Source organism: Jaculus jaculus, chromosome 9 (genome assembly GCF_020740685.1).
Source record: "Jaculus jaculus isolate mJacJac1 chromosome 9, mJacJac1.mat.Y.cur, whole genome shotgun sequence".
Classification (NCBI taxonomy): Eukaryota; Metazoa; Chordata; class Mammalia; order Rodentia; family Dipodidae; genus Jaculus; species Jaculus jaculus.
In genome coordinates, this window is record NC_059110.1 from 13449435 (window position 1) to 13470838 (window position 21404).

At 44.2% G+C, this 21404-nt stretch overlaps 1 protein-coding gene across 3 annotated transcripts in view; it reads left to right on the forward strand.

Annotated features, from left to right (window-relative positions):
* The window catches only part of Rgs17 (regulator of G protein signaling 17), a 122774-nt gene that overhangs the window by 93988 nt on the left and 7382 nt on the right, over nucleotides 1-21404 (forward strand). Inside the window, exons 3-5 of one of the 3 annotated variants that reach the window (XM_045158916.1) lie at nucleotides 13577-13666; nucleotides 14886-15041; nucleotides 15487-15721. In XM_045158916.1, the coding sequence (XP_045014851.1) occupies nucleotides 13577-13666; nucleotides 14886-15041; nucleotides 15487-15721 (481 nt within the window). Of the gene's footprint in view, nucleotides 1-13576; nucleotides 13667-14885; nucleotides 15042-15486; nucleotides 15722-21404 lie in introns of those variants that run through there. The other 2 variants (XM_045158917.1, XM_045158918.1) reach the window with 2 other exon arrangements.

Sequence of the window (21404 nt, forward strand, 5' to 3'; positions counted from 1 at the left end):
CCTTACATATAAGAAAATGCTTTTTTGTTCCCCTCAAATAAAGATAACTGCATAGAGAGAGTTTCAGCTAGCCTTCAGGCTGACTTTAACTTTGAATTTTTGAAAGTCACACAGCCATCTAGTGGAAAGATTCTTAATAGTTGGTTATTGTTCTTGAGGGGTTCAATTATATGAAGCAAAAGCTTGAGCTGAATGAAATGCTTATTTTGTGACATGGGATATCTGACTGCAAAATGCAAGCATCCTTGTGATTTTGTACATGTGAGTGTGTGTGCGTATATGTTAGTGTTCGTATGTGTGTGGACACAACGTGTGTGCATACGCACCCGCACATGAGTGTGGAGGCCGAAGGACAACTCTGAGTGTTTTCCTTGGTAGCTCTCCGCCATGTTTTTGTTGTTGTTGTTTTTCGAGGTAGGGTCTCACTCTAGCCCTGGCTGACCTGGAATTCATTATGTAGTCTCAGGGTGGCCTCGAACTCAGTAATCCTCCTTACCACAGCCTTCCAAGTACTAGGATTAAAGACATGTGCCACCATGCCTGGCCTCTCCACCTTAATTTATGAATTTGTAGCTAAGTAGCAAGCTAGCAAGCCCCAAAGACCCTCCTGTCTCCACTCAGGCTGGGATTACAAATTCCTACTTTTATCAGGTGCTGGGGATTCAAATTCAGGCCCTCATGTTTGTGTGGAAGGCACTTTACCCATGGTGCCTTCTCGCCAGGCCAGCTCGGGGTGACTTTTTCATATTGTACTAACCATGCTAGAGTTTTGTATTCGTGCTACATGACATTTTCAGACACAAAGTTCAAACTGTGCTTCTCTTTCCCTCAGACCCCACTCAGAACCACGCTGCATTACGAAAATAAATGCAGGGCTGGAGAGGTTGCTTAGTGGTTAAGGTACTTGCTTGCAAAGCCTAAAGACCCAGGTTCTATTCTCCAAGACCCAAATGAGCCAGATGCACAAGGTGGCGCATGCATCTGGAGTGGCTAGAGGCTTTGGCATGCCCATTCTCTCTCTGTATCTGCCTCTCTCTCAAATAAATGAATAAAAAAAAAATGTTCTTTTAAAAAAGTTTGAAGCTGGGTGTGGTGGCGCATGCCTTTAATCCTAGCACTCAGGAGGCAGTGGTAGGAGAATTGCCGTGAGTTCGAGGCCACCCTGAGACTCCATAGTGAATTCCAGGTCAGCCTGGGCTAGAGTGAGACCTTACCTCGAAAAACCAAAAAAAAAAAAAAAAAAAAAAAGTTTGCAGCAACATGCCCAGGAAGAGTACATATATTTAAAAAAACAAGTGATATAAAATAAATGCAGGGGCTGGAGAGATGGCTTAGCGGTTCAGCGCTTGCCTGTGAAGCCTAAGGACCCCGGTTCGAGGCTCGGTTCCCCAGGTCCCACGTTAGCCAGATGCACAAGGGGGCGCATGCGTCTGGAGTTTGTTTGCAGAGGCTGGAAGCCCTGGCGCGCCCATTCTCTCTCTCTCCCTCTATCTGTCTTTCTCTCTGTGTCTGTTGCTCTCAAATAAATAAATAAATAAGTTTTAAAAAATAAATAAATAAATGCAGAAATGGAACCATGAGGTCATCGTTTAACCTCGCGGTGCTCTGTGTCTGAAAGCACAGGTGTTTTGAGAAGGTCCCACCATCTGGCACCTGTGTGCTTCTGCTTGTTATTGCTTTGGTCTAGGGTTTGCTATTGTTTTCTTTGTGTTTTGGTTTGTTGGTTGGCTGGAAGTCTTCGGTGAGCAGCTATGTTGCTTCTCATCTTCTGATCCCCTTTCCTTGTTTCTCTCTCCCCAAGTTCAAGCTATATCTTGCTGCCTGGAGGAAAAAGGATGTGGGGTGGGGAACTTTTCTCAGTGACCACAGCACCTTGGTGACGTCCATCTGTGGCAGGATCCCTTTCTTTCCTCTTTGGAGCTTTGTGGTCAGAACTGTCTGTAGTGGGCTGGAGAGATGGCTTAGCCATTAAGGCACTTGCCTGTGAAGCCCAAGGACCCGGGTTCGACACTCCAGGTCTCGAGTAAGCCAGACGCAGTGATGCAAGCACATGATGTCCCACATGCTCACAAGGGGGTGCAAGCATCTGGAGTTCGATTACAGTGGCTGAGGCTCTGGTGTGCCAATTTCTCTCTCTCTCTCTCTCTCTCTCTCTCTCTCTCTCTCTCAGAGATGGCTTAGCAGTTAAGTGCTTGCCTGTGAAGCCTAAGGACCCCAGTTCAAGACTCGATTCCCCAGGACCCACGTTAGCCAGATGCACAAGGGGGCGCACGCATCTGGAGTTTGTTTACAGCGGCTGGAGGCCCTGGCATGCCCATTCTCTGTATTTCTCTCAATCTGCCTCTTTCTCTGTTGCTCTCAAATAAATAAATAAAAATAAACAAAAATCTTTATTTAAAACAAAAGGCCAGTCTGTTAAGCTTGGCTCAAAACAAAATCCTCTATAGCAATTAATTATTAGTAACTTAAATTGCCCACTGAGGAAAAGAAGTCACATCTCACCTATATCTGCTGTTAGCAGAGTCATCTGGGTGCATATCATGCAGAACAACCCTTGGGTGCTATACCTGATGGTGGGTGGGGGGGGGGGGGTTCTTAGTTCCTGATGAGCCGGTCTTCTTCAGACCTTTAAGACCAACCCATTTCAATGAGCAGCTCACAAGGAGAGGCGTCACAAGTAGCTCTTGTAGGTAGGAGGAAGTTGCACTGCATTGCAAAAGAGGCGATAAGGCTAGAAGTCAGAGGACATGAGAACCTCGTGTCGGCCCCAGTCTGCTTGGGTAGGAGCAGTGTGTAGATCAGCCTCAGTGACTGTTTCCTTGGAAAGATCAATAACCAATCTCTCTCCTCCCTTATAGGACTGTTGAGAGGAAGAGGAGTAGAAAAGTCACTTGTCAGAATGTGCTTTATAATAATGGCAAAGCACACGTTTCTGTCCCCTCGGTTTGACGTCAATAGCCCTTTGGTAAATCTGTAGTTATTACAATATGTAACCAGTTTGTACTTATATTTAATGAAACACTTTAAAACTTGGTGCAAGATTTATTTTTGGCTTTACCGTCTCACGAGGTAGGTTGCTGCTGTTATTAGGAATTGGATAAATAAAGCATAGGAAGTCAAATTCTCCCAAGGAGATGGATTGCACAAGCAGAATCCCTCTCTGCATTGGTCACTCCATTAGCTAGTCCAGTGATGTGCTCTTGCCTGGGGCCATCCCATCTGGTTTCCGTGAATAATGCCTTCGACAACTTCAGCCTCGGCAGGACTCCATCACACCTTGAACTGGAGCCTACCTCATCCAGGTCTCCACCTGGCAAACATCTTGCTCATTTTCGACCCAGTTCCATCATTACCTCCTCTGTGAAGCCCATTTCCCATCTCCCTCGCAAAAATATAGTGACCGCACCAGCATCTAAGTGTCTGAACACTGCATGCATGATTCTATCTCATTGTCATCCTGGCACTATGTGATATGGTATTCAGCTTGAATTTTGAACTGTCTTGGATACCAGAGACCTTGTAGTATCCTTCTTTAATTTCAAACCCAGCCAATGTCACGTACATCAGGTGTGTCAAATGTATTTGTCAGTTATTGTTGACTCTTAAGTAAAGCTGTAGCATTTTACTATGAGTATTTTGAATGGTTAAGATAAATTGCTTAATGCTAGAGAGATGGCTCAGTGTTAAAAGTACTTGCCTACAGAGCCTAATGACCCAAGTTCAGTTCCCTAGTACCCATATAAAGCCAGATGCTCAAAGTGGTCCATGCATCTGGAGTTTGTCTTCAGAGGCTGGAGGTCCTGGGCATGCCCATTCTCTGGCTGTCTCACTTCTATCTCCCTCTGCTTGCAAGTAATTAAAGGTAGTTTGTTTTTGTTTTCCAAGGAAGCATCTCACTCTAGGCCAGACTGACCTGGAATTCACTATGTAGTCTCAGGGTGGCCTCGAACTCATGGCAGTCCTCCTACCTCTGCCTCCCAATTGCTGGGATTAAAGGCATGTGCCACTACGCTGGGCAGTAAAGGTATCTAAAAAAAAACAAAAATCGGGCTGGAGAGATGGCTTAGTGGTTAAGCGCTTGCCTGTGAAGCCTAAGGACCCCGGTTCGAGGCTCGGTTCCCCAGGTCCCACGTTAGCCAGATGCACAAGGGAGTGCACGTGTCTGGAGTTCGTTTGCAGAGGCTGGAAGCCCTGGCGCGCCCATTCTCTCTCTTCCTCTATCTGTCTTTCTCTCTGTGTCTGTCGCTCTCAAATAAATAAATAAATAAATTTTAAAAAATCAGTTATTTAAAGAACAATCCACTAGTCCTTTTTTCACAACCCGAAGGATATTCATTTCATTTCTGCAGTAGAGAATATGAGGTGCAGCCTGTTACGTAAAAAGAAAATAAGTGAGCTGTGGAGATGGCTAATTAGACAGATGTGCTTACTGTGCACGTGTACCAACCAGAGGTCAGATCCCTAGAAACTGTGTAAGAGCCAAACGCTGTAGCAGGTGTGCGTGATCCAACCCTCCTAAGGCCGGATGAGGGCAGGACAGGAGCATCATGGGAGCTCACAGGCCAGCTACCTCGTATATGCAGCCGTGAGCAACAAGAGACCCTGCCTCAGATGAGATAGAAGGCAAGATAGAAGACACCACACACTGTGACCCATGCACATCCGAACACACACATGCAGTTATTCACACATACACACCATTTGGAACACTGAAAACAGGCTTCCTGCTGCTTGAAAGACCTAATGCCACAATGAATTAACTTTGATCGTCACATCGATTCCTTGGTTGAATTTTTGTGAATTACATGTGCTCGTTTTCCCCGTCTCCGAGTTACCATGGATACTGCAAAGTTGTGGTCCTACATGCCACTGCCTCAGGCGTTCTTTCTCAGAACTGTTTTTTCCCCCTCACAATAGCTGATCATCTGCCAAAACAGACCCCCGATGACAAGTCGGCAAACTATGATTGGAATTAGGTATTGTTTTAAAGGTCCCAAGATCCAAATTGCTCTCTCAACAACCAACGAGCCCACCCATACAAAGAGAGAGCATATTGTCTTGCTTTCTGAACAGTACCAAATGTATCTCCTCCATTGTCAACATCTCTGCTAGGATTTAAATGTTAGCTTTTCTAGCTCTGGCCTCGCGGCTTACATTTTCTACCCTTAAGTATTTAAGCTTTGATCAAGACTTATGCAGCAAGTGTGGCATGTAAGTTTTGTTCTCTCTGTGGCTTGGCTTAAAAAATAGAAATGTGGGCTGGAGGAATGGTTTAGTGGTCAAAGCGTTTGCCTACAAGGCCAAAGGACCCAGGTTCAATTCCCCAGGACCCACGTTAGCCACATGCCCAAGGAGGCACACATGTCTGGAATTTGTTTTCAGTGGCTGGAGGCCCTGATGCGCCCATTTTCTCACTTTTTTTCCCTCTCTCTATGTCAAAGATACATAAATAAAAAATAAAGTATTCTTAAAAATAGAAATGTTGGGCTGGAGAGACAGCTCAGCGGTTAAGTGCTTGCCTGTGAAGCCTAAGGACCCCAGTTTGAGGCTCGATTCCCCAGGTCCCACGTTAGCCACATGCACAAGGGGACACAGGCACCTGGAGTTCGTTTGCAGTGGATAAAGGCTCTGGTGCACCCATTCTCTCCCTCTCTTTCCTCTCTCTCTCTCCCTGTTCTGTCTGTCACTCTCAAATAAATAATTTTTTTTTAAAAAGGAGATGCTCTTAATGAAAGGGATTCACCAGTGGTGACACACACTTTAAAAAAAAATAGAAATGTTAGTTTAAAATACTATATAGGGCTGGGCGTGGTGGTGCACACCTTTAATCCCAGCACTCAGGAGGCAGAGGTAGGAGGATCACAGAGAGTTCGAGGCCACCCTGAGACTACATAGTGAATTCCAGGTCTGCCTGGGCTAAAGCAATACCTTACTTTGAAAAAAATGAAAAGAAAGCCATATGTGTATACACACACACACACACACACACACACACACACACACACACATGGCTTTCTTTTATTTTCTTTTTTTAAAATTTTTTATTTATTTATTTGAGAGTGACAGACACAGAAAGAAAGACAGATAGAGAGAGAGAGAGAATGGGCGCGCCAGGGCTTCCAGCCTCTGCAAACGAACTCCAGACGCGTGCGCCCCCTTGTGCATCTGGCTAACGTGGGACCTGGGGAACCGAGCCTCGAACCGGGGTCCTTAGGCTTCACAGGCAAGCGCTTAACCGCTACGCCATCTCTCCAGCCCTCTTTTATTTTCTTATATGTAAAAGATAAAATTAAACACCTCACAGCCCTTAAATTTAAAGTTTGGTGTTTTCTTTTTAGAACTTTCTCACTCCATAGAATGTTGAAATGATGAGCTAAAGGAAATATATTCAGCAATTTTCTATCTTTTTAAAGCAGCTTTTACTTTATTTACTTATTAGAGAAGGGGGCAGATGGAGGAAGAATGGGGGCACCCAGGCCTCTAGCCACTGCAAGTAAACTCTGGATGCTTGTGCTGCCACCTTGTGCATCTGGCTTACGTGCAGAGAAGCCGGGCGTGGGGGGCACGCCTTTCATCCCAGCACTCAGGAGGCAGAGGTAGGAGGATCGCTGTGAGTTTGAGGCCAGAGTGAGCTTAGGTCAGCCTGAGCTATAGTGAGACCCTACCTCAAAATAAATAAATAAATAAATAAATGACAAAACCATACATCCTAGAGCAGAACCAAGTGAGATTAGATTGGGTTACAGACATGTTCGCAAAGGTTCAACATCAATTACTTACTTATTTTTCTTCGTTTCAGGATGGCATTTTCCATGCTTCTTGATTATTGATAAATTGAAGCCCACTTTTAAGAATGGTACTCAGAGGCTTGAGAGATGGCTTAGTGGTTACAGGTGCTTCTCAGCCCAGATTTGATTCCCCACTACCCACATAAAGCCAAATGCACAAAGTGGCTCATGCATCTGGAGTTCATTTGCAGTGGCAAGAAGTCCTAGAGTGTGATTCTCTGTCTCTCTCTGTGTGTGTCTCTCTCCTCTCTCTCTGTCTCTTTCTCTTTCTCTATCTCTTTCAAATAAATGAATAAAAATTAAAATTAGCTGAGTGTGGCAGTGCATGGAATGCCTTTAATCCCAGCACTAAGGAGGCAGAGGTAGGAGGATCACTGTAAGTTCAAGGACACCCTGAGACTACATAGTGAATTGCAGGTCAGCCAGGGCTAGAGTGAGACCCTACCTCAAGAAAACAAAACAGGGCTGGAGAGATGGCTTGGCTGTTAAGCAGCGTGCCTGCAAAGCCTAAGGACCCATGTTCTACTTTCCAGATCCCACGCAAGCCACAGGCACAAGAGGAGACAAGCGTGAGATCACACATGCCCACTAGGTGGTGCAAGTGTCTGGAGTTCCATTGCACTGGCTCACTCTCTGTCTCTCTCACTCCCTCTATTTCTTTTTTCTTTTTTCTTTTTTTTTCTTTTTTTTTTAGTAAAGAATGGTACTCAGCATCAGATTTAAGAGATGGTGCAGATGGTGAACAGTTAAGCATTTGTTAACTGTCTGTCATAAGTAGCTCTGGTCCAAACGTGTGTCCATATTTTCCCATCTGTGGACACCAAGGATGCACACACCAGCCAGGATTTCATAATGATCACTCTAACACGGCAGCGTTCAGGATGTTTGTAAACATCACAGAAATGGAGAGGAGTGCCAGAATCCACGCTCAGAAATCTGTGAATCACGTATGTGGATTCCAGACGTTTTTGCTGTGAAACAGGGGCAATGAGAGAAGAAATGTTTCAGAGATGGCCCTTGCAACGAGTGGCCTGTGTTGTTTCCTGGGGCACATTTTCTGGGCCACTTTGTGGAAGTGAGTGTTAATTTTCCATTTGAATAATATTTTTTGCACATGTACATGGTGTATATGAGTGTGTGTGTGTGTGTGTGTGTGTGTGTGTGTGTGTGTGTACACGTGTGGGTCCACGTGTACACGTGTGAGTGTGTGAGCATGCATATGGGAACCGGAGATCATGCTGGGTGTCTTTCTAAGTCACTATCCATCTTTCTTTGTGGATGTGGGAGCAGTTTTGAGGTAGGGTCTCACTCCAGCCTGGGCGGACCTGGAATTCACTATGTAGTCCCAGGCTGGCCTCCAACTCGTGGTGAATCTGTTACCTCTGCCCTCCCAAGTGCAAATGCCACTACACCCAGTTTGTCAGCCTTTATGATTATTATTTAGTGGTTTTTTGAGGTAGGGTCTCACTCTAGCCCAGGCTGACCTGGAGTTCACTATGTAGTCTTAGCCATCTTTTGTTTGTTTGTTTGTTTTGTTTTTTTTTTGTTTGTTTTTGTTTTTTGAGATAGGGTCTCACTGTAGCCCAAGATGACCTGGAATTCACTATGGAGTCTCAGGGCGGCCTTGAACTCACAGCAATCCTCCTACCTCTGCCTCCCGAGTGCTGGGATTAAAGGCGTGTGCCACCACGCCCGGCTGCCATCTTATTTTTTAAGACAGGTTCTCTCACTGATCCTAGAGCTCAGCTCTACCAGATAGCCAGTAAGCCCCAAATCCTCCTTCCTCTACCTCCCCAGTGCTGGAGTTTCAAGAGCACACAGCACAGTGCCTGGCTTTTAAGTGGGTTCTGGATCTGCACTCATCTAGATCTCAGCTTGTGCTGAGAACCCTTTACCCATTGAGCCACCTCTCTAGCCCCTTTTGCAAGATGCCTTTTTTAATGTCTTTGAAACTCATAAAAGATGCATATTTTAACCCCCCAAAAGTATTTAGCTGAGCATGGGGCATACACCTTTAATCCCAGCACTCAGGAGGCAGAAGTAGGAGGATTGCTGTGAATTTGAGGCTGCCCTGATATGACAGAGTGAATTCTAGGTCACCCTGGGCTACAGCGAGACTCTACCTCAAAATATCAGGCTGGAGAGATGGCTTAGCAATCAAGGCACTTGCCTGAGAAGCCTAAGGACCCAGACTCAATTCCCCAGGTCCCACATCAGCCAGATGCACAAGGTGGCACATGCGTCTGGAGTTCTTTTACAGTGGCTAGAGGCCCTGGTGGGCCCATTCTCTCTTTTACTCCTTCTCTCTGTCTCTAATAAATAAATTAAAAATATATTAAAATGCATATTATGGACCGGGCATGGTGGCACCTATCTTTGATCCCAGTACTCAGAGGCAGAGGTAGGAGGATCTCTGTGAGTTTGAGGCCAAACTCGTATTAGAAAGAGAGTTCTGGGTCCGCCTGGGCTAGAGTGAGATCTTACCTCAAAAAAACAAAATATGTGTATTATTATTTTACTTATTTAAAGAGAGAGAGAAAGAGAGAGAGGGAGGGAGGGAGAATGGGCCCACCAGGGCCTCTAGCCACTGCAGACGAACTTCAGAACTCCAGACGCTTGCTTCCACCTGGTGCATCTGACTTACGTGGTCCTGAACCCGGGTACTTAGGCTTCACAGGCAAGCACCTTAACCACTAAGCCACCGCTCCAGCCCAAGAGGCATGTCTTATACGCACAGAGGAACTTCACAGCATCTTGTAAGTGGGGTATCTTCCCACATCCACTCCCTTTGAGATGCCAGAGACACGCCTCCACTCAGAGGTTCTTCCAGAAGCTCGCTGAAGAGCAGGTCGTTCCCCAGGCATGAGGGCCTGTGCTGAGTTAACGTCTCAGGTGCCCCGAGAGTGAGGGGGCACCGAGATGCTTCCTGAGATTACTGAGGTGCATCTAAGACTCGTAACAGACCCAAACAGCAGGCTGAGGATTCGTGGGCCAACTCAAACTGCAAGCGCACCCACAGACAGCATCCATTAGCAGAGACTAAGTCAGTGTCCTTGCCCTCTCTACAGCCTTTGTCCTGGCTCCACCTCCTGACAGGTTTTGTCTTCTCCAGTCCCACAAGGCTCTATTGTCTCCACACTCCTCTAGGGACCAACCAGCCATAGGCTCTGCTTCCTAAGTCTGTGGGCTACACCACCTTTCTTGAAGGTTTTCCCTTTCCTTCCCATGCTTCTACACCAACGAACCTGCCACAGTCCCTAGGAATGGGCGGAGGAGAATTTCCTTCAATAGATTATTAAATTTTATTTGTATTGAGATGTGCTTTTCCCAGCTAAGTTATCCTTTCCAACACTTAGTTCTCCTTTCTCTGGTACCTTCTTCCTGTTTAGTCTCCTTTCCGGTTGAAGTGTGGCCATCAGGCTACGAACCTGCCTTCTTCCACTGGTCACATTCCCTCAAATCCTCACCCTCTTCTGGAACCCGAGGAGGAGAGAATGCATTTGTGTCACATCGCGTTGGTTTCAAGATTAGGAACAACTCCTTGGGGGCTGAGGAGATGCGCAGTAGATAAGGAACCTGCCTCACCAGTCTGAAGGGCACATGGCCAGCAGCTACAGAAGTGCTGGGGGCCCTGGTGGCTCACTTGTAATCCCAGCCAGGGGGAACCCAGGGCAAGCCAGGCAAGCTGGCTAGCTTGATTGAACGAATCAGCGAGCTCTGGTGGGAAAACATTTGCCATCAACCGCTGGCTTCCACATACATACAACACGCATGTGCATGCTTACCTGCATACATGTGTGCCCACATTCATGCAAATAATCACAGAGAGAGAAAGAGAGAGAGAGAAAGCTACTTGTTGGACACCTCGTCCCCTAAATGCCTTCTTTCTACCAAACTCACCTTAGTGATACTTTCTGCATCCACATAAGTGGTGTGAACGAAACTTCCAAGAGAAGTGCTGTATCTAACTTGGCACAAGCGAAATGGGCTGATAGAACTTCTGTGATCTCAGAGAGATGGGATGTTGCACATTCAGAGCCAAACTACTTTGGGATACCTTTAGCCCCTTAATAGCCATTTAATTACCCACCTCTGTGTCTGAACTAACATCCTGGTGACTATCAGTTGACCAGGTGTGATCCTTTTTGGAATGTGCAAACATAACCCAGCTTCCACCAACCTAAGGGCTAAGAATGTCATCAGACAGCATCTGAAGCCTGTGGTAGAGATTCTCCCCTGCTCTGTCTGTAATCCACCTACCTGAGGTCAGCCAGTATATTTGAAAAGTGTCTTGGATTATGGCTTCCTTTTCTTCTGTAACTGTAAAACCTTCATGAAATTGTTAACACATTGGAGCATGGAATTGATGTAACCTAAATAAACCTATGTTACCAGCCCATGGTGACTCATTTGGCTCCAGAATAAATGACATCTTATCCCCTTTGAGGGGAGTTCTGTGTCTTTTGAGTGACAGTAGCATATTACCTCAGTGCCTATCAGACACACAAAGTGGTGCATGTGTCTGGAATTCTCATTCCCTCTCTCTCTCTCTCTCTCTTTCTCTCTCTCTCTTTCAAAAATATTTAAAAAAAAAAAAAAGCCAGGCATGGAGGCACATGCCTTTAACTCCAGCACCTAGGAGACAGAGATAGCAGGATCACTGTGAATCTGGAATCATAAAATGAGTCCCAAGTCAGCCTCAGCTACTGTGATCCCCTACTGCAAAATAATAAATAAATAAATAAACTGAAGAGCTATTAGTTTGCTAATTCAGGAGTTTTCTACTGAGGAAAGCCCAGTCATCGTTCCAACTTCCTCCTTTAAAAAAAAAAAAAAGTGGGCTGGAGAGATGGCTTAGTGGTTAAGCGTATGCCTGTGAAGCCTAAGGACCCTGGCTCGAGGTTCAATTCCTCAAGACCCACGTTAGCCAGATGCACAAGGGGGCGCACGCATCTGGAGTTCGTCTGCAGTGGCTGGAGGCCCTGGCGCGCCCATTCTCTCTCTCTCCTCTTTCTCTCTGTCTCTCTGCCTTTCTCTGTCCGTCGCTCTCAAATAAATAAAATTAAACAAAAAAATTATAAAAATAATAAAATAAAAATTAAAAATAAAGATTTATTTTTATTTATCTATTAGAGACAGAGAGAGGGGTGGAAGGCTAACATGTTTGTGTTTTCATAGTCCCTAACATGTTGCTGTGTTTCCCAAGGACACAGGGTCTCCTCCTGCCCAGCACTGCCTTGTTTCAGATGCTCAGAGTTGCTGGCGTGGCCCTTTCAAGATGCTGGAGACTGACTAATTGTTGTGGGGAAGGAATGGAAAAGACCTAGTGAGATTCCACAGTCCAGCTACTCAGACCTTAGTGGTTGCAGGAATGATGCCATTGATGGGAGAAAGTGTGGCTTCTAGAAAAGGACAGTGTCCATTCAACAAAATCCATATTGCATTTGGATACATTTTACCTCCTTTAGATACTAATAGGGAGAAAATACGTGAAAACAAAGTATGAGCAGAACTAACCAAAAGTGAAAGAGGGGCTGGTGGGATGGCTTAACAGTTAAGGCATTTGCCAAAGGACTCAGGTTCGATTCCCCAGGACCCACGTTAGCCAGATGCGCAAGGGGACGCATGCATCTGGAGTTCATTTGCAGTGGCTGGAGTCCCTAGTGCGCCCATTCTCTCACTCTCTCCCTCTCTTTCTCTGTCAAGTAGATAAATAAATATAAAAACTATTTTAGCCAGGTGTGGTGGCCCACACCTTTAATACCAGCACTCAGGAGGCAGAGGTAGGTGGATCGTCGTGAGTTCGAGGCCACCCTGAGACTACAAAGTGAGTTCCAGGTCAGCCTGGACTAGATTGAGACCCTACCTTGAAAAATGAAAAAAAAATTAAAAAGTGAAAGTGGCTTTTCCATTCACAGGGCAACAGATATACATATACGTGCGTGTGTGTGTGTGTATATATATATATATATATATATATATATATATATATATATATACACATACATATGTGTGTGTGTGTGTGTGTGTGTGTGTGTGTGTGTAGCTATAGTTATTATCATTAAAGTATGGTATATATTAAGGCTATAATCAGGAAACACCTTGGAGGCTTGAAGTGATTCAGATTGGTTAAGGATAAAGTCAGAAGAAATCTCAGATTTCATTTAAAATTATTTTTCCTTGAGTTAGTATAGATTTATCCATCACTTAAAATTGTTATTCCTAGGCTGGAGAGATGGCTTAGTGGTTAAGGTGCTTGTCTGTGAAGCCTAAGTACCCAGGTTCACTTCCCCAGAACCCACATAAGCCAGGTGTACATGGTACCACATGCATCTGGAGTTTGTTTGCATTGGCTAGAGGACCTGGCATGCTCATTCACTGTCTCTCTTAATAAATAAAAATAAAGTCTAGAAAGATCGTTTAGTGGTTAAGGCTCTTTCCTGCAAAGCCAAAGGACCCAGGTTCAATTCCCCAGGACCCACATAAGCCATATACACAAGGTGGCTCATGCATCTGAAGTTTTTTTACAGCAGCTAGAGACCCTGACGTGCTCATTGTCTCTCTACCTCCCTCTTTCCCTCTCTCTCTCTCAAATAAAATAAATAAATAATAATTTTTTAAATAAATAAATAAAAGGTAAAAAAGTTTTCAAAAAGTGTCATTCCTCTTTCCGTACCTTATCCTTAGATCATCATCAGTAAAATCTGTGAACTATTTCTCTCACGGAACTTCTTCTCCCATTTAACTCACCGTAATGCCACTGACCACGTGCGTTGTGCTCCTTCCAGCCTCACCGTTAGGAATGAAGAAAGAGGAGAAAGTGCAGGAAGACCCACCCACACCACAAAGATGGAGAGTATCCAGGTCCTAGAAGAATGGTGAGTATGAGGCCTGTGCTGGACTCGGCTCCCGTGTTCCAGGCTCCTCCCAGCCACCCGGTGCCTTTGTGGCACCCTTGGAAATGATTTTGTGAAACGAGCTTCTTTTGTAATCACAATCACTTTTTCCCCATCCCCTTCTCTTCAATGTGTGGTCAGCTAGATCATGTCCCACAGTTGTCTCTCACGTTCAGTAATTAAAGATAAGCCAGGCGTGGTGGTGCATGCCTTCAACTCTGTGAGTTCGAGGCCAACCAGGAGACAACATAGTGACTTCCAGGTAAGCCTGGGCTAAAGCAAATAAACAAACAATAACAACAACAACAAAAGATTAGTGTATGAACTATCCCTGAAAATTGCCTTGCTATTTACTTCTTTTGTCTGAGGATATTTTAAGCTCTATTGTTTATGAGTCAAGAGTACACACACACACACACACACACACACACACACACACACACACACGGTCACCACAGTCAGCCAAGAAAAGCATCTAGTTGGCTCTTGGGTCCGGCACTGTGTCCATGGGCAAAGACTGGCCAAATTTCCCCAAACACAAAGCTGAAATGCATTATCCAGGGGAAAAATTCAAATTAGAAGTTGACTATGCACAGCATTATAAGTGCTTGCCTTTTGCTTTCGATGAGAAGTTTTCAATATCAGCTTCATACAGCTTCTGTGAAATTTTAGGGTTTTTTGTTGTTGTTTTTTGAGGTAAAGTCTCACTGTAGCTCAGGCTGACTTGTAATTCACTATGTAGTCTCAGGGTGGCCTTGAACTCACAGTGATCCTCCTACTTCTGCCTCCTGAGTACTGGGATTGAGAGTGTCCATCACCATACACAGCCTAAATTTACTATTTTAAGTGAATTAATAGGTTCATACACTGTAGGACAGTGACAAGTCTGTTTAAGATACCTTATCCCCCCAATCTCTCTCTGTCTCTCTCTCTCTCTCTCTCTCTCTCTCTCTCACAGACACACAGACACACACACACACACTCAAATAAATAAATTAAAATTAGAAAGAAATGCTTGAAGCTGGGCATGGTGGCCCACCTGTTTAATCCCAGCCCTTGGATACAGAAGCAGGAGGCTATCTGTGACTTCAAGGCCAGCCTGGAACTACAGAAGGAGTTTCAGGTCAGCCTGGGCTAGAGTGAGAACCTAGCTTGAAAGATCAAATAAACAAACAAAAATAAAAACATGAATGCTTGACAGTTTAAATCTAGATGACTCAGCGGTTGAAGATGCTTGTTTGGAAAATGCAGCTCTAGCCAGGCATGGTGGCTCAAGTCTTGCATCCCATCATGGGGGGCAGGAATCGGAGGACGACCACGAGTTCAAAGCTACTCTGAGACTACTAGTGAGTTCCAGGTCAGCCTGGGCTGGAGCAGAACCCTACCTCGGGGGGAAAAAAAAGTAAATAAATAAAAATAAAATTAGAAAATGTAATTCTATGTAATGAAGCAAAGAAAACGTAACAGAGCGTGTTACGTTTACATCAAGTTTTTAAGGAGGCGAAGCATTTACAGGGTTCATTAGAAATGCTTGATGGCCACGTGCATGTCAGGCATAGCTCCTTACTAACCAAGTGTTTTGCTGCCTTCCGTACACCTTGTGCCCATTGGCAAGCTTGGCAAGTCCCACAACGAAGGGATCTAAATCTCAGTTTATTTGCCACTCAGGCCAGACTGCGAGGCAATGTACCGGCCACTAGATGGCAGCATATGAATGGGCTTTCTATCCATTCGCTCAGGCCTTAGGGGAACCCTCACTGGTCAAAGTTGCCTTTAATAATGGCTTGCTTCCGCCTCTGTAGCCAGAACCCCACTACAGATGAAGTCTTGTCCTGGTCTCAAAATTTTGACAAGATGATGAAGACTCCTGCTGGAAGAAACCTTTTCAGAGAGTTCCTCCGAACAGAGTATAGTGAAGAGAACCTGCTCTTCTGGCTGGCCTGTGAAGACTTAAAGAAAGAGCAGAACAAAAAAGTCATTGAAGAAAAGGCCAGGATGATCTATGAGGATTACATTTCTATCCTGTCACCCAAAGAGGTAAGAATCCAGAACCCGCTGAGGTGGGTTTCCTAAGACCAAGGGTGACTCTCAAGGGGGGGGGGGCACTGTCCTAGCTGGGTGGAGTCTGGGCTGTGGGCAGCTCAGGAGGCCTCCCTGGGTAGGGTCAGGAATGAGAATCTTCCTGGAACTTCCCAGCCCAGCCCCCTCCCAAGCTGTAATCACTCACCTCTGACCAAGCTGTGCGCGTCTGCTTGTCCTCCAGAGATGGCACTGTGGACTGCGCTTGAGCAAGTTGCTGTGTCTTAAAAGGGACAGACTTAGAGATGGCTTAGCGGTTAAACGCTTGCCTGTGAAGCCTAAGGACCCCGGTTCGAGGCTCGGTTCCCCAGGTCCCACGTTAGCCAGATGCACCAGGGGCCGCACGTGTCTGGAGTTCGTTTGCAGAGGCTGGAAGCCCTGGCGCGCCCATTCTCTCTCTCTCCCTCTATCTGTCTTTCTCTCTATGTCTGTCGCTCTCAAATAAATAAATAAATAAAATGAACCAAAAAAAAAAATTTAAAAAAAAAAGGGACAGACTTTAATCCAGGGGCGATCTTGTGGCCACGTGCGTGAGAATCACTTGTCTAAAAGGAAAACCCTTGAGGCCTGCTCAGGACCTCTGAATCTGAAATTCTGGGGAACAGAACTTAGAAATCTATACTTTTAGCCAACTTCCCACATGCCAGCTACTTCAGAAACCTCTGGTATAGGGGCTCAAAGGGGAAAAAGAATAGCATGGATTTTAAAAAGCATTTTTATTGACAACTTCCATAAATATAAACAATATACCATGATCATAATCTCCACTCAGCAGCCTCCCTTTGCCCCCTCCCTAACCCTCCTTCCACTGAACCCCATCTTCTTTCCAAACACTCTCTCTTCTATTTGATGTCACCATTTTTCCCTCCAATTATGCAGGTCTTGTGTAGGTAGTGTCGGCCATGGTGAGGTGGAATGGCATGTTTGCTTTTCGTTTGTGGAATTGTTTTCAGCACTGACTAGTATTTCCTGAGTAAGAACATGGCCCTTCATAACCACGCTAATGTTAATGTAATTATCATATGTATTACCTGTTTTATTTTCCTAATATCCACATTTTTTCCATTACCAACTCTATGAAGTTCTCAAAGTAAATATTAGGAGAGAAGGAAAGAGAGAGGAAGGAAAAGAATAAGAGAGATATATTGAGAAACATGGGTTAAAATTCACATATTAGCCAGACTATCGCATGCCTTTAATCCCAGCATTTAGGAGGCAAAGGTATGAGGATCACTGTGAGTTCAAGGCCACCCTGAGACTACATAGTGAATTCCAGGTCAGCCTGAGCTAGAGCAAGACTCTACCTCTTAAAACAAAGACAAAACAAGAACAAAAAAAAAATTCACATATTCATATTATTATCTCGGTATTTGTTTGCTGTCTTGTAAATAATATTTTTGGCATAGAATCTAAGTCATTCAGCTATCTGATGTGCTTTTGTTTAGCCAAACAATTTCTCTTCTGTCAGCACAGGAAATAAATTTGATGACTCTTTAGGAGCCCAAATTAAAACCAACGTGGGATTTTCAACTACACAAGGAGATTGCTGAGAAGCTTATTTTAAGCCAAGGGGGGGAAAATGTGTTTATTTTCTCTCTCTCTCTCTCTCTCTCTCTGTGTGTGTGTGTGTGTGTGTGTGTGTGTGTGCTGTGTATATGTGTGTTTGGTGTGTGTGGATGTGTGTACCACAGTACGCACGTGGAGGTCACAGGACAACCTTGGGTGTCCGTTCTCACCTTCTTTGTTTCAGGCAGGTCTCATAGTTCAGAGCTACATACTCCAAGCTCACCACAAGCTTCTGGAGATTTTCCAGTCTCTGCCTCCTATCTTCCCATGGGTATGCTTAGGTTACAGATGGGCACCATGACATTCAACTTTACACGGATCCTAGGGATCCAAACTCAGGTTGCCGTGCACTTCTGCCCAGCAGGCCGTCTCCCCCGCCTCTACGCATTATTATTCTTGAACCCTATTTAGTGACTTGACTCACAACCTATCTAGAAGGTACCCTTGTCCTTTCCAGTCAGTTATATTTCAGTGACATTTCCTGTAAAAGAGCATGTCAATTTCCACACAGTGCATCACTTACTGATGACACTTAGTCCTCATTCTTCACCCCATCCCTCTCTCTCTCTCTTGAAGTAGGGTCTCACTCTAGCTCAGGTTGACATGGAACTTGCTCTGTGGTTCCAGGCTGACCTTGAACTCACAGCAGTCCTCCTACCTCTGCCTCTCGAGTGCTGGGATCACCATGCCCTGCCAAGTTCTCCTTCTTCAAATTTCATTTTGTAACGCTGGCAAAAACATCCACGAAAGCCCTCATTGTATGGGTATCTGATGTTCAGCTAACTACCACTCTAGTCTTGTCTCTGCTACATCCTGAGTCTGTGGCCTGGGGTACATCACCTTTGTGGACTTCGATAGTCAGTTGATCTTTTAACCAAAACAACAATAAGCATGAGCCAGAGGAAGTAATCATACCCAGATGGCAGCCGGAGGACTTGTGTGCCCTTCCCACCAAATAACAGAGCTAATAAATCGTGTTCCACACACTCAGTTGACCCTTAAAATCTCTTTCAGTACAGTGTTCAGTAAACCAGTCAGCATTCATTTCTAGTTTGGGCACCAAACCATGTGGCCTTTCTACTCCGAAATTCTGTAACTGTTACTACTTACTGCAAATACTTTTTAAAGTACATGAACATTAAATCACTTACAAAATGGCAATGGAAGTTGGAAAGGGAAAGTGAAGGGGGAGGGAATTACCAGTGTTTATTGTCTCTAATTATGGAAGCTATAAATAAAATGACAATAGACAATACATAAGTAAGTAAAAATTATTAGGATTTTATTATTGAACAAAACTGTTTTTCTTCACCAAACTTTACTCTTCTTTAATTTGTCTGAATTATCATGCTCTACTTTGTTAAATGTAGAGATGTATTTTTAAAAATATATATTTATGTATTTTATAAGAAAAGAGAGAGAGAAGAAACAGGCATATATATATATATATATATATATATATATATATATATATATATATGTATATATATATATATATGCCATTTTTCTTAAACTTTTGAAGCTTACATGCTAAAATTTATCTTTCATTGTTTTAAGACCCGTGCTATATATTTTAATAACTTGAGCATTATGCTACGCAGTAAAAAATACTTGAGCTGGGCGTGGTGGCGCACGCCTTTAATCCCAGCACTCGGGAGGCAGAGGTGGGAGGATTGTGAGTTCGAGGCCACCCTGAGACTCCATAGTGAATTCCAGGTCAGAGCCTGGGCTACAGTGAGACCCTACCTCAAAAAACCAAAAAAAAAAAAAAGAAAAAAAAATACTTGAAACCAATGGGCAATATAAATTTTATTCTTTATTTTTTTTTGTTGTTGTTTTGTTTTTTCAAGGTAGGGTCTCACTCTAGCCCAGGCTGACCTGGAATTCACTCTGTAGCCTTAGGGTGGCCTCAAACTCACAGCAATCCTCCAACCTGAGTTTAATGTAAAGCCAGATGCACGAAGTGGTGCGTGTGTCTAAAGTTCATCTGCAGTGGCAGGAAGCCCTGGCACGCCCATTCTCTGTCCTTCTGTGTCTCTCTGTCTCTCACTCTCGCATGGTGTGCACATGCCTTTAATCCCAGCACTCTAGAAGGATCGCTGTAAATTCAAGGCCAGCCTGAGACTACAGAGTGAATTCCAGGTCAGCCTGGGCTAGAGTGAGACCCTACCTTGAAAAAAAAAAAAAGAGAGAGAGAGAGAGAGAGAGAAAAGAAACATTGTCACTGCCAGAAGTTATAATGGGTAATTTTATATTTTTATTATTTATTTATTTATTTGCAAGCAGAGGAAAGTGTGGGGAATGAGTGAAAGAATGAGAAATAGGCAATGGGCATGCCAGGGCCTCTAGCCACTGCACACGAACTTCAGATGCATGTGTCACTTTGTGCATCTGGTTTTACGTGGTACTGGGGAATTGAATGCAGGCTGTCAGTCTTTGTAAGAAAATGCCTTTTACTGCTGCCAAGCCCCTCATTGATAATTTTTGTTGTTGTTGTTTTTGGGTTTTTTGTTGTTGTTGTTGTGTTTTGTTTTTTGAGGTAGGGTTTCACTCTAACCCAGGCTGACCTGGAATTCACTATGGAGTCTCAGGGTGGCCTCGAACTCACGGAAATCCCTCTACCTCTGCCTCCCAAGTGCTGGGATTAAAGGTGTGCACCACCATGCCAAGATAATTGATAAATTTTAATGGAGACTCTCAATGAACAAAAAAAATAATGATCAGAATGTCACTGAGAAAAGAATCCTTTTATTTTTTTAAATATATTTTATTTATTTATTTGCAAGCACAGACTGAGAAGAGAGACAAAGAATATTGGGCTGGAGAGATGGCTTAGCGGTTAAGCGCTTGCCTGTGAAGCCTAAGGACCCCGGTTCGAGGCTCGATTCCCCAGGACCCACGTTAGCCAGATGCACAAGGGGGCGCATGCATCTGGAGTTCGTTTGCAGTGGCTGGAGGCCCTGGCGCACCCATTCTCTCTATCTCTGCCTCTTTCTCTCTGTCTGTCTCTCTAAAATAAATAAAATAACAACAACAAAAAATTTAAAAACAAAGAATATGTGCTGGCATATGCCAGGGCCTCCAGCCACTGCAAACAAACTCCAGATAAATGTGCCACTTTGTGCATCTGGCCTTGTGTGGTTACTGGGGAATCACACTCAGGTCATTAAGCTTTGCAGTAAAGTGCCTTAACTGCTGAGCCATCTTTCCAGCCCAAGAATCTATTTATTTTTTATTTTATTTATTATTATTATTTTATTTATTTTTATTTTTATTTTTTTTGGTTTTCTGAGGTAGGGTCTCACTCTGGCTCAGGCTGACCTGGAATTCACTATGTAGTCTCAGGGTGGCCTCTTACTCTCAGTGATCCTCCTACTTCTGCCTCCCAAGTGCTGGGATTAAAGGCATGTGCCACCACGCCTGGCTAGCCAAGAATCACTTTAATAAAGAAATTTTAGTAAAATTCAAAATAACATAGAGATAACAAGAGGAACACTTGCCTGCAAAGCCTAAGCACCCAGGTTTGATTCTTCAGTACCCGCATAAGCCAGATGCACAAGATGGCACATGCATCTGATTTCATTTGCAATGACTGGAGGCCCTGTTGTGCCCATTCTTTCTCTCATCTCTCATCTGTCTCTTTCTCTCTCAAATAAATAAATAAATGGAATACTTTTATAAACAGAAATTAACTTGAAGGAGGGTCTTCTATAAGGGAAAAATATTCCAGTGAAAGTTAATAATTTTCAGTATAACTCTGTTGACAATATCCACAAGGTCAAAACTGCCACTGCATCTTGCCAGCCAGAATAAAAAGACAGAACCAAAGCTTGTGCTCTTTTTCTGTAATAGTTATATATTATAACATTCCCTTGAATGGGGTAGGAAATATAGTAAGAATAACCAAGGTATCTGACTGGTGAAGCCCCAAATGTCCCAAGACATAGCAGCAGGATTTCTGACTCTACTCATTCCTCTTTGCATCCGCACTGTGTTGCCTAAGTTCTCAAGGTGATGTCCACCCCAGTAGTTGGGGAAAATTGCTAAATGTCTTTTCTTTTGCGGTAGGGTTTCG